The sequence below is a fragment of the Neovison vison genome, chromosome 3 (genome assembly GCF_020171115.1).
Source record: "Neovison vison isolate M4711 chromosome 3, ASM_NN_V1, whole genome shotgun sequence".
Taxonomy (NCBI): Eukaryota; Metazoa; Chordata; class Mammalia; order Carnivora; family Mustelidae; genus Neogale; species Neogale vison.
In genome coordinates, this window is record NC_058093.1 from 170,624,037 (window position 1) to 170,641,127 (window position 17,091).

Sequence of the window (17,091 nt, forward strand, 5' to 3'; positions counted from 1 at the left end):
CTCCTTCAAGGTAGGGAGGCCCTGACTCCCAGGGATGAAAGAGAGGAAGGCAGAATAAACAATGTCTAAAAAGGGTACAAAAGAAAAATTTCCTGAGAATCTAATTTTGAATAGGAAATATTTTTAAAAAAATATTCTCAAAGAAGATCGTTCTCCAGGCGATAAGCCATAGACAGCAAGGACTCCCTTCACCTGTCTTCCTATGTAAGCCCGCTTTGTCTTGGCACCCGTAGAAGATCGGTGTTTGAGTGACTCTGAATGCCCCTTAAGCCTTTTCATCTTAGCATCTTCTCCCCCATTATATACTTGGGTCTACGGCTCTTTTGACGGCTCCTGCTACTTCCTGCCACTCCCACCAAATGGGGGCCCAAAGTGGTGGCTCTGCTTTGCTATCTTCCAGCAAGAATGAAGTCTCAGGATGCACCCACTACAACACTCAATGAAGCAGAGACTGATAGGCTAACGTGTAATTTCCCTGTTCACAGAACGACTTCTCTGATGGCATGTGTGAAAATAGAGGAAACAGTAGAGTATGAACTATTTCAGCCTGATCACACTGGAGCCTCCTATGTTTACAGAGCAACCTCTGTTTAGTGGCAAATGGGACATTTGATGTCTCAGGGCCAAGGGGAGTGGCAGTGGGAGGGGAGGGGATAGAGAGACACAGACTGCCTGTGAGTACCTCTAGACTATCAGTTTACTCACAATACATATTCCCGAGCCATCCTGACATCGACTGGAATGTCCGTTGCAATTGCAGGGAGCACATCGTCTGGTATACGGCCCTTCGTTAACCCGATAGTATCCAGGGCTACAACCCTATTTTTCAAACAAAGCATTTAGTCAATATAAAGAAAGAATTATTATCCAAAGCATGTGACAATTCTGACTGTCAAGCGTTCCCTAATTCAGTCTTTTGTCCCTTAGATGGTGTGTAGATTTCTACTTTCAAACACTGGCTGGTCCACTGGCTTGCTATGTCAGGTGTTACCTTGTTTCCACACCACGGCAGGAGTGTGTGCTTGTGCCAGAGCGGGAGACATGTAGGGGGATGTCAGAGAAAGGGGAGGAGTGTGGAAATGGCTTTCTTTTTTTTTTTTTTTTTTCCCAATTTATTTATTTTCAGAAAAACAGTATTCATTATTTTTTCACCACACCCAGTGCTCCATGCAAGCTGTGCCCTCTATAATACCCACCACCTGGTACCCCAACCTCCCACCCACCCCCCCCCACTTCAAACTGGAAATGGCTTTCTTTCCTTCAGCTGATTGAGGGTGAATGGAGGGGAGGAGGGATGGCAGGGTAAATAGGGTCAGGATCTCAGTCTTTAGCAGGAGGGTCTCTAAGAAAATCCCTTCAAGTGCAAGTTCTCTTTTGGTAGGCATTCGCCCTCCAAGGGTGGGTTTAGACTGGAGGGGGAGGCAGTGTGGGAAGGAAGGATTAATAAGTCTTCATTTGGATTGACGTGGTAATGACAGAACAGGATTCACGTCACTGCCATGCACTGGTCTAGGGACAACAGGGAACCCTGGGGAGAGGAACACGCGTTCTCTACAGAACCCTGCAGGGGTTCAGTTCTGATAGGACACATGAAGACCCAGCTGGAGGGAATCCCATTGGGCTGGTCTTCTTCTCTAGTTCAATACTCCTTTGAATATTTCTATCTCTACACATTGTCTCTTTCCAGGATGAGTTAATATTTTTCATATGGACAAAAGGAATTACTGTTTCCTTTTGATGAACTGATATTAAAAAAAAAATTCTAGTTAAGAATGTCCCCAATAGAAAAAGAAACAACTCTTCCAACACCAGCCACTAAAAATTATTTAGATTTCTGTCTTTAAAGAGAGTCATAGACATTTTGCTTATTTTGGCAGATTGAATCAGTACACTGATTAAAATCAAATGCTATCCCCAGTTTCTTTAATGACCTCCTCATATGCCCTATCTAAAATATCCAGAAAAATAATATTTCAAGATAAAACATCTTTTTTAAAAAATTTTTTAAAAATATTTTATTTATTTATTTGATAGAGAGAGATCACAAGTAGGCAGAGAGGCGGGCAGAGAGAGAGGGAAGAAGCAGGCTCCCTGCCGAGCAGAGAGCCCGATGCGGGGCTCAATCCCAGGACCCTGAGATCATGACCTGAGCCGAAGGCAGAGGCTTTAACCCACTGAGCCACCCAGGCGCCCCAAGATAAAACATCTTTTATCTAATCCTCTTTAAACAGCACTAAGTCTGTAAGACTCTGAAGCTACACTCAAGGGAAATTTTTGAATGAACTGTCCATTCTCATTTATTCCAAGTTTCTACCTGATCAGGTGGGAAAGAGGAAGCAGCTAACCTGATAGGGCTGGAGAAAAAAAGCCTCATGTACTCCCCAGAGTGGAATATCTCAGTTTTTGATTGGAGCCTCTCCCCAAATTACCAATTACTACACGTCGTACACAGTAAGACTATAATTCCCAATATATTTTTCCCTTCAGCTATTAGAAACCATGTTTAGGCAAAAGAAGCTATTGCAAAAAATGAGATTGCTTTATGTGTTATATGAATAGGCTTGTCTACAGGAGAATCGAAGTATGAAAGGAATGTTCTTTAATTGAAAACATGACTGAGAGATACGTTCGAACAAAAGTCAGCCACTGGTGGTGTGATCATATCTACAAGCAAATATTCTTTGTTACTAAGTACCTCTTAATTACCACCATATATCATGTTACATGCTTATGAAACAATCATATTTGGTAAGGAACAAATTATCCAAATAAATAAATAAATATATGTGGTTCATTTATGACAACATGCCTGAGTAAAAAGCCTTAATTAAACATGCTTTGGAGAAAAAATAGTCCAACCTGATTAAAACTAAACCACCCACCCTAATTTGCTTTGGATTAGAAACAGAAAAAGTCCCCTGCGAGAGTTCTGTAACTATCACGTGAGTCTTAGGGAGAACATTTGTCAGTTACTGAAATATAATCATTTTCTCACCTCTGTAAAGCTCACAGATTGTACTGAAGACTTACCCTACATGAAAATGAATGTATCCTAATATACTATTCCAGTCAAATGGTTTAGCAACTATTTTTTTAAGGACAACTTTTCAGGATAACTTTTCCAATAAACTTTACCAGTACAAATGAGAAAATTATGTCCCTATCAGGTTTTCAGGGTTATTTGAGTAGACATAGGATCTAGGTCTCTGAGTAGACATGTAAATATCCAGAAAGTTTAGAGAGAGAGAGTGAGTGCACAGAATTTATGAGTGTTTAATGCCTGGCAAATTGAAGCATGTCTTGTTAGGTATTATACAAACTTGATCTCATCACTTTTCGTAAACACGATTTCACTGATTCTTGTGGTTTGCTTTTTAGGTAAATTTTCTTCCAAGAAGAATCTGGAGGTCTACAGGCTTTGGACTTTTTTTGTCTTAGGGGTTGGGTTACTCTCAAAAGGCAAAATTTCATAGGGTACTAACGTCCCACAAATGTTCAGACTCTGAGCTGCCTGGGCATTTCCAGGCGGGCTGATGTTTACAGGGTTTGCGGTTAACAGCTCCGGAGAGCAATCTGTCAGGCACCCTAATAAACACTGTCAGTCAATGGGACAGGGAGGCTCTGGGCCCCTCCCCCAGCCCACCCAGAATTCATTCATCCCCTTCACTTCAAATGTCACAAAGCTAAGAACCCTTCCCCATCCCAAACCAGAACGTAAAAGGGAATGATGTTACCTGGCTGGGTTTAAAGTCCGTATGACTTGCTTGCAGATGACTTTGACCTGGAGGCTGAAGAAAGGCCAGCCTCTGCTGCTGTGAATTATATCCCAGACATTGCCCCAGGGCTGCCCCCAAGATCCACAGCCACCCGGCGCTCCTGGCTGACCACCTCACTGCTGGGGGCATTCTGGTCCTTGGGCGTCCTGCTGCCTGCACACAAGCCTGCCTCTTCCTCTTATACCTGCGCTTCCTGCTCAGCGCCCAGGCCCGCCTGACTCAGGTGAGGCAGGCTGTCTGCGGCAGGAGGCCCCACCTGTAAACTTCACCCATGAGTCAGCCTGTGAGAGAGCACACATAACAGTCCCACAGGGAAGCACGCCGCTCTGTAATTCCTGCGAGGTGGGGCACGCACCACCTTCTACCCACCTCACCCCGCAGACGGCACTGGCCCATCAGAGCAGCTGCAAATCATAGGCTGAGTCATGTGCAGAGAACACGCCCTGGGCAGGAGGTTGGTAATGGAGAGGTTCCACTCCTTCCCTGGGGCTATGATTTTATTTAGGTGGGCCAGAAATGAGATAGGAGGAAGGGGGGTGGGGGGGAGAAGAAGGTAGCAGCCACCTGTGGACTACCTGTAACAAGACAGAAGTCTCCAGAAAACCAGCACAGGTGATGTTTGCAGGTTAAAAAAGGAACTGGAGTTCAGATCCCCTGGGGGCTTTCTGCTTCTGAGGGGTGAGGACAGAAAGGGAAGGATGTTGTGGAATGCACACACGCGGGGTGCAGGGAATACGCCGAGTGACAATGTTTGCTATTTCCTAATAACTGCACCAAACATTGTGCTTTCTCTCCCTCCCACACTTACAGCTTGAGATATGAAACGGTTTCATTTTACGGCACCTTTTAATCATCGGAGGACAAGTCAGACTGGCTGGACCTCCCATGAAGGAAGGTCTGCTGGGAGCTAGGAAATCGGGCCGCAACTTCTCCTGGAAGAATCAGGACATTCTCTGGGCTCTAAGTCTATCGGCAGCGGGTGTCGCAGGGAACTCTCTGTTCAAGAACAGCCTGAGAACCCCAGGTCACCCAACGGGAAGGCAGTGTCTCAAATCCTGGGACGCTCCTTTCGAGTTCCCAGAAAGTCCTGATTTCAACAACTCTCAGGATCGCTCGAGTGCCTGTGGCTTTCCTGTGGAATTCGAGATGTTTGTGATTTCTTTTTCCTATTTAATACCTGGAGGTGGTCCCGGGAAGACAGAAGCTTGAGCCCAGTGGACACCTGTCTGCCGGGCAGAGTGCTGCGGACCATCTGGGCAGCAGTGCCGGGCGGCAGACAGGAGGGCCAGCCACGGCAGTCCCGTGGGGGAGTCTTACGGGGAAGGAGAGCTTCCTACCTGGCATGAGTCACCAGTGTAGTGAGGGGGGCAGGAACACATCTCGACGTTGTGTGCTCTGCGCCCACTTCCTGTGTCCGAGGCCTCTTCCAGCCCCACCCCGCTCAGAGAGAGCCGCTGCGTCTCCTTGAAGTAGAGGCCTCGGAGGCGCATGTCTTCCAGGCTGGACAGAACCATCATCAGCTCTTCCCGGGTCACCGGGCCGCCGCTGCTGGCGTGTCTGAAGTTTCCCTACAAGTGAAAACAGAGAGACAAGGTTTCCCCTCGGCAGGCTCACTTCTGCGAGGTTTCAGAGAGACAGACACCCAGCACAAGTCAAAGGGAAGACGTTTTCAGGGCATATGGGAGAATAGACTAGAATAGACAAAAATAAAATTAAATAAATAAGAAAAAATAAAATAAATAAGTGAAAGATAGTGGATTTGTAATTCAGAAGTTAGGTGCCCTGGGTTATTCCCAAGAAGAGAGTACCACATGAAAGGGGAAAAATGAAAGCAGGAAATAATGAATAAAATGAAATGAGACTTCCTAGTGTTATCCTTATTTTAAAATGTACTTCTGTGTGTGCAAACACTGAGCGAGAATGATATAGGAAAGAGGCAAATGGAAGGCCACTGGGTCATGCAGTTAGATCACTCATTAAACACACATAGTTGGGACAGGAAACTCAATTTTTTCTTGCACACACACATTTATGTTATTTTATTTTACTCTTACAATGGTAAAAAACACACAATATAAAATTCACCATCTCAACCATTTTGAAGTGTATTTTTAAGGGTAATGGTGTTAATTATATTCACATTGTTGTACAACTGATCTCCAGAACTTTATCATCTGGCAAAACAGAAACTCTGTACCTATTAAGTAATAACTCCCATTTCCTCCTCCCCCCCTTCCTGGCAACCACCATTCCACTTTCTGATTTTATGAATCTGACTGCTTCAAATACCTCATCTAAGTGGACTCGTGCAGTATTTGTCTTTTTGTGACTGGCTTATTTCGCTTGGCATAATGTCATCCCCTTACGCCCTAGCATCTAGCTAGCTAGAACTATCATATGCCAGCATGTGACAGGCTTACATAGTGTCCCAATAGATGTATATACCATATTTGCTTTATCCATTCATCTGCCAATAGACATTTCAGTTGTTTCTACCTCTGACCTACTGCAAACAGTGCTGCGGTGAACATGGGCGCACAAATAGCACTTCAGAGCCCTGTTTCCAGTTCTTGTGGCTATACATCCAGAAGGAAGATTGCTGAACCATATGGTCATTCGACCTTTAAATTTTTGAGGAGCCTCAATACGGTTTTCCACAGTGTTTCCACTGTCTTAGAGCCTCACCAACAGTGCACAGGTGTTCCGATTTCTGCACACTCTCCCCAACACCTGTTATTCTCTGTTTTTTGTTTTTGTTTTTTTAAATAGGATCCATTTTGATGACTATAAGGTAGTATCTCATTGTGGCTTTGATTTGCATTTCTCTAATGATTAGTGATATTGAACATCATTTCATATATAATCTTTATATTCTGCTGCCTCCTTTAAATTAGGTTTCCACATCTCTTTAATGGACATAGTAATACCTAATCTCTCAGGACTATGATGAAGAGTAAAGCAAATTAAATAATATAGTGTATATAATGTGTTCATCCCAGTGCCTAGCATGTAGTTGACATTCAATAAATGGTAACTATTGTTATTTACATATAAATATGATAGGAACAGGAGTTTAGTTTAAATTTTTAACAGTTTGAGATATGATTTACATATAGTAATAGTCCCTTATCTTAAGTACACAATTTTTAGTAAATTTATAAAAGTATATAATCATCACAATACAGTTTCATATTTTTACCCCCTTGAAAAAGAACCTTTGTGCCCATTTGTAGTTACTACCTATTCCCACCTAGAGTCCCAAACAACCATTATCTATATTCAGCCCTTATATATTTGCCCATGATGGACCATTTATGTAAATATGGACTGGATTTCAATGGTCCACAAATACTTTGCTTTTATTCGCTTCATTTCATCCCTGCTATATTGCAGTTGTCTTTTAAATCAGAAGGAAAAAAAGTTACAAACGAAAGATATATTTTTACTGCCCCTTATATTTACTTATGTTGTTACCTTTACTAATGTTCTTCATTTCTAATATGTATTAAAGCCATTGTCTATTAGTGTCTTTTCATTTCAGTCTAAAGAGTCCCATTAGTATTTCTTACAAGGAGGGTTGGATTATGAATTCTCTTGGTTTTGTTTATAATGTAATATCTTACTTTCTCCTCCATCTTTGAAGGGCATTTTGTTGTATATGTAGTTCTTTGTTGTCAGTGTGTTTCTTCTAGCACATTGAATGCCATCCCATTGTCTTCTGATTTCCATGGGTTCCAGTGAATGGTCAGTGGTCAACCTTATTGAGAACCTTGGATGTGCATTGCTTCTCTCCCACTGCTTTTAAGATTCTTTCTTTGTCTTTCAGACCCTTTACTATGATGTTTCTGTGTGTGGATCTCTTGCATTTATCCTACTTGGAGATTGTTGAGCTTGGTTGTATAGATTAATGATTTTCATCAAATCTGAGAAAATTTCAGCCATTATTTCTTTAAATATTGTTTCTCTTCCTTTCTCTCTGTCTCCTCTTCTTCTGATACTCCAATTATGCATATGCTGTGCACTTGACTCTGTCTCACATGCCTTTCAGAGTCTTTGTTTTTCCTCATTCTTTGTACTTTCTGTTCTTCAGACTAATCTCAGTTGACCTTCAAATTTGCTGCTCTTTCTTTTGCCTGCTCAACTCTGTTGTTGAGCCCTCGTCCTAGCTCTGGCTGCCATAGGAAAATACCATAGACTTAATGGCTTAAACATGAGAAATCTATTTTCTCACAATTCTGGAAGCTAGAAGTCCCAGATCAAGATGCCAACCAGTTTCGTCCCTGGTCAGAACTCTCTTGCTAGCTTACAGATGGTTGTCAACTCACTGTCTTACTTAGTTGACAGAGAGTTTTCCAGGATCTCCTCTTACAAGGACATTGATTCTATCGGATCATGGTTCTACCCTCATGATCTTATTTAACCTTAATGATTTCTTTGTTCCAAATATACTCAAACTAGAGATCATTTGGAGAGGACACAATTCAGTCCATAGCAGCCTTTTTAGGGAAATCTTCATTTATTGCAATTTTCAACCTCAGAATTTCTATTTGGTTCTTTTTAATAATTTCTATTTCAATACTGTTATTTTCAATTTGGTGAGACATTGTTCTCTTATTTTCCTTTAGTTCTTTAGACGTGGTATTCTTTAGTTGTATTTGATGTATATAGATTTAAAGTCTTTCTGTATAGGTCCAGTGTCTTGGCTTCCTCAGAGACAGTTTATGGTTATTGCCATTTACCCCATGTATGGACCATGCTTTCCTATTTCTTTTATACATCTCAAAAAAAAATTTATTTATTTATTTATTTATTTATTTATTTATGACAGCTGGGCATTTAACATAATGTAATGTGGCAACTCAGGAAATCATACTTATTCCCCTCCCCAGAATTTGTTGCTATTAGTGTTTACTGTTGTTGGTGGTATCTTTGCTTAATGACTTTTCTGAATGAATTCTGTAAAGTCTGTATTCTTTGTCATATATGGCCGCTCAAGTCTCTGCTTGGTTAGCTTAGTGGTCAGCTAGTGGCTGGACACAGATTTCTTCAAATGCCTAAAACCAAAGTCCCCAGTCATTGCAAAAGTGTTCTGTGGGTATGTTGAGGGACCTCTCAACACTCATTCAGGCAGCTTACAACTCTGCTTTAGCCTTCACTTCCTGCTTGCTCAGAGCCTCAAGGTGAGTCAGGGGTGAGGGCTTAGGGTCTTGTCAGGTGAGTCAGAGGTGAGGGATTAGGGCCTTTCCTGAGCATGCTCACACTCCTGGGTATGTGTGGCCTTCTACCTTTCTAAGATTGTGCTGGAGATTTGCAAAGCCCCTATGTATGTCTTGTTCCCAGCCTTTTATTTTAAGCTTTGTGATTAGCCTATTATTATCTCCAGCTCTAACCTATCACCTCAGTCAGCTCTGAAGTTAAGGAGCTACCTCTAAATGTTTTCAATGACAGCACTAAGGGAAATGCTTTTCATTTCGGGAAAGCTACAAAAGTCAGATCAAACAAAGACAGCCTTGGAAGGATCATCTTTCAGAAAATCTTCAATGGGTCAAATTATGACAGTTCTCTGGGAGTGAGGCTTTGCATAAGCTCCAATGCCACTCTGTCTCCCTTGGCAGCTGATGGGCTACTTGTTTTCACCTTGCTGGTGGGCTACTGCTTTTCAAGGCTACTGTGAAGATATGGTTGGGAAATGGGAACAGAGCAAACTGACTGCCACAGAGCCTGAGGTTCTTACCAAGATTCAGCCAGTTTTCTTGATTAAACACTTTTCAGATTGCTGTGAGCCTATGGTCAATTTCCAGAGCTCTAGATAGTCGATTCTAACCATTTTTGCCAATATTCTCATTGCTTTACTGAAGGAGAGAATTTAGTGGATGTTCCCACCCCACCATTTTTGCTGGCATGGCCACTCTCATAGAAACAGAATGACATGCTCTTCAATACATTCATCCCAAGCATTTTTTGGCCACTGAGGAAGGCATGAGGATGACAGGGGGCTACCTCATAGCATTTACAAGCTCACGGGGTTTGTAAGACAAGGATAGTTACCTCTAAGACAGGGGAGACTGTGCTAAGTGCCATAGAGATAGTATAAACAAAGCCCTCTGGGGATGAAACTCTGTATATTTTATATAACTTATATTTTAAATGCATATATACAAATTATATATACATAAGTATAATTAACATTTTAAATTCATAACATAAAAAAATCATAATTGCTTGAAAGAACTAAGGCGTAGAACAAAAGAGGATCATCAAGAACGATTTTGGGGGGGCACCTGGGTAGCTCAGTCAGTTAAGCAATGGCCTTCAACTTAGGTCGAGATCTCAGCGTCCTGGGATCTAGTCCCACATTGGGCTCACCTGCTCTCTGGGGAGCCTGCTTCTCCCTCCCCTTCTGTCTACTACTTACCCTCTTGTGCTCTCTCTCTCTCTCTCTCTTTCTCTGTCAAATAAATAAATAAAATCTTTAAAAAAAGGAATGATTTTTTTGTATGTGTTTCTTTTACCTCCACCACCTGTACACGCACATGATACAGCCGGTCTGGTCGTGGGTTACTTGGTTCCTTGTAGACGATGGACATGCGCTGACCCTGTGTAAAGAAAAACATCAGTGCCATGGTTGAGATAGTCTGAGGTTTATAATCCATAAGAACAAATTTCTGTGACTGCATTATATGGAATACTCAATTCTAATAAATAGTGAAATGAACAGACTGGCAAAAGGATTAGTCAATGGAAACAGGTAAATAATACCTAATATAGTGCATGTTCACAAACAGAAACCAGGAAAATTCCCTTGACGGAAAGTGGCTAAAAAGATGGATTATTATTATTCCTGTTTTACAAAAACCATGCTTCACAATCAATGTATAAGGTGCATTTCCATTGCTGCTGACAGGACCAGGCTTTGGTAGCAAGAAACTGCTTCTTCGGTGGGTGAGTTCATGAGGAGGACAGGGCGGCAGTAGGGGCTGGCAGGCTGTGTAAATGGTGAGCCGTGGAGCTGCCACAGGCAAGAGGGAGAGCCCTGCAGCCCACTCCCCGTGAGAGCCAGCCTTGTTCACTCTTGGCCTCTGAATCCCCCTCTCCATAAAAGGGGCTCTTTAAGGACTCCTAACAGGGCATAATGGGAAGGTCAACACTCCCCATCAGCATCTCCACCCCAAACCTGTACACAAAACCCCTAGCTTTTCTGTTACAGCCCCAAGCCCAAAAGTGTTCCACACGCTAGCGCTGGTGTTTCAGAAAAAAGACCATTCTCTGCCATCCCAAATCACTGAAAACCTTCATTTAAGAAACATGCCCCACAGGCTTTTAATTACAGTGGTTTGGAACAAAGCAGAGTGAAGGTTTCAGGAGCCTTAATTATTTTCCATGTTCGGAGGTAAAATTCAGGAGAAATTCTGGTCATCGCGTTCTGTGAATTCCAACTGTTTGTACAATAAACTCTTTGACAATAAGTACTGGTATACTAATGGCCCGAGCTGAGGGTATTCTGAAACAAAAAAGTAGGAAACTGAACTACAGCACTGCCAGGCTGGTATTTCTATGGTGGAGCTCTTTTCCCTCTAAAATCTCTGGTGTTTCATTTTCAAGATGTCTGACAAAGGTTCCTCGTAGTTTTTAAAACAACAGTTCAACAAATTTGGGTGCCAATAAAAACAAAACACAACACAGCAGCGCCTAAACACAAAAACCTACCAGAATGCCAGGCTCTCAGCTGCGACAAGATGTGTGAGACTTGCTAGTCCCTGTCTTACGGTGAATGACACACAAACAAAAACCTTCAGGAAGTTGTAATTGCACTGCCTTAACCACAGCACTAAAACCAGAAACAGAATCCATTTCAGGCTCAGACACCTCAACCTGTGTTCAAGATACTGGGCCCTGGATGTCTACAGGTTCAGAGCAGAATGTGACATGAACCCTGCCCTCCAGGAATTTCTAGATTGCAGTTCTAGATCATGTGGCTGGTACACGGTGTACCGATGTCACTTCTCTTCTCAAGAAAACCAAAGTGGCTCCCTACTGTCAAAATGAACTCATATTCCTTAGCGTAGCACTAGATATCCTCTTTCCTACCCTTCCGCTTGTTTTCTATGACTCTGGAATCACTGAAAATACAGCCAAGTGGGACAGGTCACCCCTTGGGCACTGCCCCTCTGCCTTGGTTTATTTTTTTCTTTGCCTCTGGAAGGGCGCTTCTCCTGTCAATCCTCTGCTGAAAGGTCTGGCTCAAAATTAACCCTTTCCATGAAGCCTTCTGGAGGTTTCTCAACCACATAAGCCCCCACTCAGACCCCAATTCTCAGGGTCTTGTTTGAACTGCACCTCAAATATGTTTTGTTCAGTGGGTTGTAGCTACGTGTCTATTTCTTCCATCTCCCCTCTTAGCTCACACTTGAGTGAAGGACAGGGATCAGCTGTCCTTTATGAGCCCAGCAAAGTGGCCTTGCCAACAGGAAGGCCAAAACAATGTTCTGAGTGTCTCAAAAACACTGGTGAGACAAAATTGAAAGATAGAGACATTTAAAAAAATTTAACATGAAGTAATTATTTAGAAGCAAGCGTGAGATACTGTTATGTTCCTTGGGAGCAGAAACAAGGGCTGGATGGGGAGGGGAAGCAGGATCCTGAGAAGGGGCTTTCCTATGTTCAATGTCCCTCTCGATCTCTACAAAATATTGGAGATGACTTAATCCAATTGGTTTATAGGCTCTTTATCAAGATGCCCTAAAGTTGGATCAGCAACCAATGGCAACTACTATTTCCAGCCACTTGGGTTGTGTTCTGATACCTACAGTCAACTGCACATCTGGCATCTTTTCTAGAAGAACCATGTCACCAGGAAGGCCAAAGGACTTGATTTGGTAGGTGAAGTAGCCTCCGTATGAAGAAACCTAAAATTGTAATGATAGGATCAAGAGCACAAGCATTAGAAGAGCCCATGGAAACACTAATCGCATAAAAACCACATAGGCACATGAGATCTGGAAAGATACCATCTACCTGTTAGTGGTCATTTTGGGCATGAAGAATTGAAGGTGGTATTTTAGCTCTCTACTTTGTACCATTTTATATTATTTAAAATGTTTGGCGTGAACATGATTGTTTTGCAAGCAAGGAGATGCTTCTCTTAAAAATATACTAGTGGAGCACCTGGGTTGCTCAGTCAGTTAAGCATCTGCCTTTGGCACGGGTCATGATCTCAAGGTCCTGGGACTGAGCCCCGCATCAGGCTCCCTGCTCAGTGGGGAGTCTGCTTCTCCCTCTGCCCTTCCTTGTGTGTGCTCGCTCTCTCCTCCTCTCTCTCTCTGTCTCAAATAAATAAATAAAATCTTAAAAGGAAAGAAAGATACTAGTCACACAGAAAGAAGTAAGATCTTTCTATTCTTGATGATGTCTAAACTAATGTCCGTTTAATCTATAGCTACTCTAAGAAATCGAGGCCATTGGCTTCTTATATCACTGAGAGAATTGGTTAATATTTATCAGTTACAAAATGAACCTCTAGAAATAATTTTTTAAAAAACTTCTCCTGAGAGCAGATGGTGAGCATTTCCCACACAATCACACATAAGCCATGCCAGACTGCTCCAGTGGGTCTAAGGACCTTTTCTCAATGCCACCTAGTAGCACGATCATGGTGGAGGTTTAAGATCATAGTTTGGGGATGGCTACTTCACCTCCGGTCCTGTCACTTCCCACCCATAAGGTAAAAACCAGTCAAGAAAGGAGTAATTAAGAGAGAAAAGCAAGAGGCAGCATCACCTCAGAGTGGAGCAGCACAGAACACCCTTCTTGAGACACACATATAATTTGGAGCAGGGGAGAGGGAACAGCATTTCTGGGCCCCAATTCACCGAAGTCCCCTAGAATCTGCAACCTAACCAAATCACAGAGCTATGATCGTAGAGTCTGGAAGTATTCCAGGCTAATAATTTAAATCACCCCACGGAGATTAAATACTGTTACTTTCTGATGGGCTAAGGTGGTTTTTGAAATATGGCCACAGATTCTGATACTTTTGTCTTCAGGAGGTGGAGCTTAAATCTCCTCCTTGAAGTTGGACTGGACTTAGGACTGGCTTCTAATGAACGGAATATGGCAGAAGTAAGGGTACGTTATTTCTGAAATTAGGTCATAAAAAGACTGCGGTTTCTATTCTGAGTTTCCCTCCCTCTCTCTCTTTCTCTCCATCTCTCTCTCTCTCTCTCCCTCCCCCGCCACCTCTCTCTTTCTATTGGTTATTTTAGGAGAAGCCAGGTGCCCTGTCAGGGGGAGTCTTAGGTAGCACCCGGGGGACTCCTGGGATGAGTGCTCCCCTCAGTAGCCAGTGAGGAACAGAGGCTTATGACAACCACATGACTGAGCCCAGAGGTGGACCCTCCAGGTCTGGAGCCAGGCCTGGCTTACATCTTGCCCATAACTCTGTGAGAAACCTTGAACCATCTACTCCTGAATTCCTGATCCCCAGAAACTGGGCAAGAGGACTGCTGCTTTAAGCTGCACAGTTTTGGGGTAATTGTTTGCAGAGTAATAGAGGAGCTCTACATGGGATTGCCATGTGAAGGCAAAGATGAGCATTAAATGAGGAAGGAGAGGGGTTATAAGAGAGAAGCTACATTGCCCACACTCAAAGGACAAAATCCAAAGTCCTTCAACCAGAAGTCAGAATTGTAGATCTCCGGCTGACAAGGCCCTCATATTTAATGATTCTAAGAGAATATACTGCCTCCTGAGCTGGGCCCTGTGACATCTACACCTTCTAGAACATTCTACCCTCTGCTACCCAGTGCATACATTACCGGATGATGTTTCTACAGGAAGCCCACACTTCCGTCCTCTGAAACAAGTGTAGGGGACCAAGCTATGCCAATTTGTGCAGCAAAGGAAGAGCAACTTGTTTACAAGCTCCCAGAGGAACAGGAGCGTCTCACTAACTGCCTGCAATTCTGCTAATGACAGCCAAGCTGCCCCCGGATCCTGTGCTTCTTTTAATAAGCTCGTGAGTCACTTTTCAGCTTTTGTTTTCCTGACAAGGAGCCTTTCTTCTGCTTTAAAACAAAGAATTTTAGCACTGGCTTTGAAAAGCACACATGCCCCATTTGCAACAGATATTATTTAAATGGTTAAGTAAAACCGGAGAAAAGCCGTGGTACATGATTTCCTTTGCTGGGGAGCGAACACATGTCGGGTACACTCAGCCCCTCCCAGGGGAGGGCAGCGTCTTTCCAGTGTTTGTAGCTCATCTAATTTCTTTAGTTTTAGTAACCTGGACTTCCTGATGCTTCCTTCCAGACAGGAAATGATGCTCACGCCGTGATGGAGGGGGCCCGGTGAGGGCTCAGGACGTCCTTACCTTGTCTCCTAGGTAGGAAAGAGGTGCGACCCAGGACGCACTGTGGACTGTGGAGGGCAGCTCCTGGAGGTCCGCGACCACGCTGCTGCTGCCCGGGTTGAAGGAGACAGGGATGTCTGTTCCGTCTGCCGTCTCCAGGCGCCAACCCATCATATCCACAAACTAGAACACAAGAGCAAAGGGTGGAAACATGTGCCTTCAGCTTCTCTGGTGATGGGTGAATTATGCGCAGTAGAAAAAACCATGGGGTGGCCATCTTGTTCTGGAGGCTTCCTGTATATGCCCCTTCCTGAGCTTGCACAGAACTCTCACCCAGCACTGCCTCCCACTGCCCTGAGAGGACTAGGAGTTCTCAGACAACGGTGATCATATGTATGTGGGATTGCTCTTTGTATCCCAGCATACATCCTGGGTTCTTGACATTTAGCAGGTGTTCAATAAATGTCTGAGTAATATATAAATAAGTGTGGGAATAATAACTAGGACTATGGGCACATTTTAATGGTGAGTTCCTTAGAGAGCAAATGTGAGGTGGAACACAGTGGCCTGCTCTCATTACTTACCTCTAAATAAATCCTCATAATGACATATTTCCCTGATCAGACAGGAAGCCAAGAGTTAAATGATGGGGGGAGGGGAGGAATTAATAAGACATTGATGAGGAATAATGTTTCCGGGCTCCCCTGAAGATAGAAAACTTCTGTGGATTTATAAACTAATTTTTGGGGGCACCTGGGTGGTTCAGTGGGTTAAAGCCTCTGCCTTTGGCTCGGGTCATGATCTCAGGGTCCTGGGATCGCGCCCCACATCGGGATCTCTGCTCAGCAGGGAGCCTGCTTCCTCCCTCTCTCTCTGCCTGCCTCTCTGCCTACTTGTGATCTCTGTCTGTCAAATAAATAAATAAAATCTTAAAAAAAAACAAACTAATTTTTTTTCCTCAACTACGAGCCTACATTCCTTTTGGGAATGACATATATAAAATAACCTGTACTTGAGTTATCTGTTGGATGTAAGACATCACTCATACAAAGAAAGCAACCATGAGCCTACTGGTTCATGGAATAGTGGAGGCAACAAAAGTTTCAGTTTCATGGAGTTAATTCAAAAACTCACATAAATAACTTTAAAAATTTAACTTAAATGTTCATATAAAGTAATTGAGACAGAAAGTAAAACGGAAAGAAAATAAGCAGGTAAGAAGAAGCAAGGGAAAAGAGTGACCAACTCCATTTAGCCTATGAGTGTAGTGTTTATTGAGCACCTACTATATTCTGGATCCAGTGTTGGGCCCCAGGAATGCATAAGGAGTTTAAATGCTAGTGTTGGAGGAAGATATATAATAAACAAATTTTAAAACTAAACTGTATAGTATGTCAGGGAGGGATAAATGCTAGAGTACACTAAGAAGGGTGAGCTACTTCATAGGGAGTGCTGAGGGAAGGCCCCTCTGAGCAGGAGACGTTTGAGCCCACCTGACAAACTGGGGCACTGAGCATGAGAACATCTGTGGGAACAGCTCTGCAAGCTGAGGGATGCCGAGGGCGAAGTTTAACGCTTCAACAAAGTAATACATAAAATCTCCACCAGCCCTGCATGCTTCAGGACAACCCACTTCTTCCCCACTTGGAAGTACTAACGAAAAACCAAACTTTGACTTCCTTGCATACCTTAGCTCTTCTTTTATGTGTACTGTGACAATGATTACTTATTCCAAAACAGAAGCAGCGGGTACAGCCCTTGGGATTTGTTGGGTCCAAGTAGAACGATCCTTCTCGACACACGTTACATTCTGTACCTGCCACATTCTCCTATTGAAACAAAACACAAAATGAGAGATCATTTCCTCTAAAGCTTCTCTGATTTCAGTTCATCACTTTCCCAAATTTATTGCCAATACAAGATGTTAGAACATGGATGCTAACAAAACATGAAATTTACATCGTTGTG

The 17,091-nt window shown here is 43.1% G+C and overlaps 1 protein-coding gene across 3 annotated transcripts in view; it reads right to left on the reverse strand.

Moving 5' to 3' along the window:
• The window catches only part of LAMA3 (laminin subunit alpha 3), a 263,197-nt gene that overhangs the window by 73,047 nt on the left and 173,059 nt on the right, over positions 1-17,091 (reverse strand). For 2 of the 3 annotated variants that reach the window (XM_044243267.1, XM_044243268.1), the window contains 6 exons: positions 16,812-16,952; positions 15,145-15,306; positions 12,584-12,682; positions 10,289-10,372; positions 5,114-5,344; positions 706-819 (listed from right to left, as the gene is read on the reverse strand). In XM_044243267.1, the coding sequence (XP_044099202.1) occupies positions 706-819; positions 5,114-5,344; positions 10,289-10,372; positions 12,584-12,682; positions 15,145-15,306; positions 16,812-16,952 (831 nt within the window). Of the gene's footprint in view, positions 1-705; positions 820-3,734; positions 4,190-5,113; positions 5,345-10,288; positions 10,373-12,583; positions 12,683-15,144; positions 15,307-16,811; positions 16,953-17,091 lie in introns of those variants that run through there. The other variant, XM_044243269.1, reaches the window with a different exon arrangement.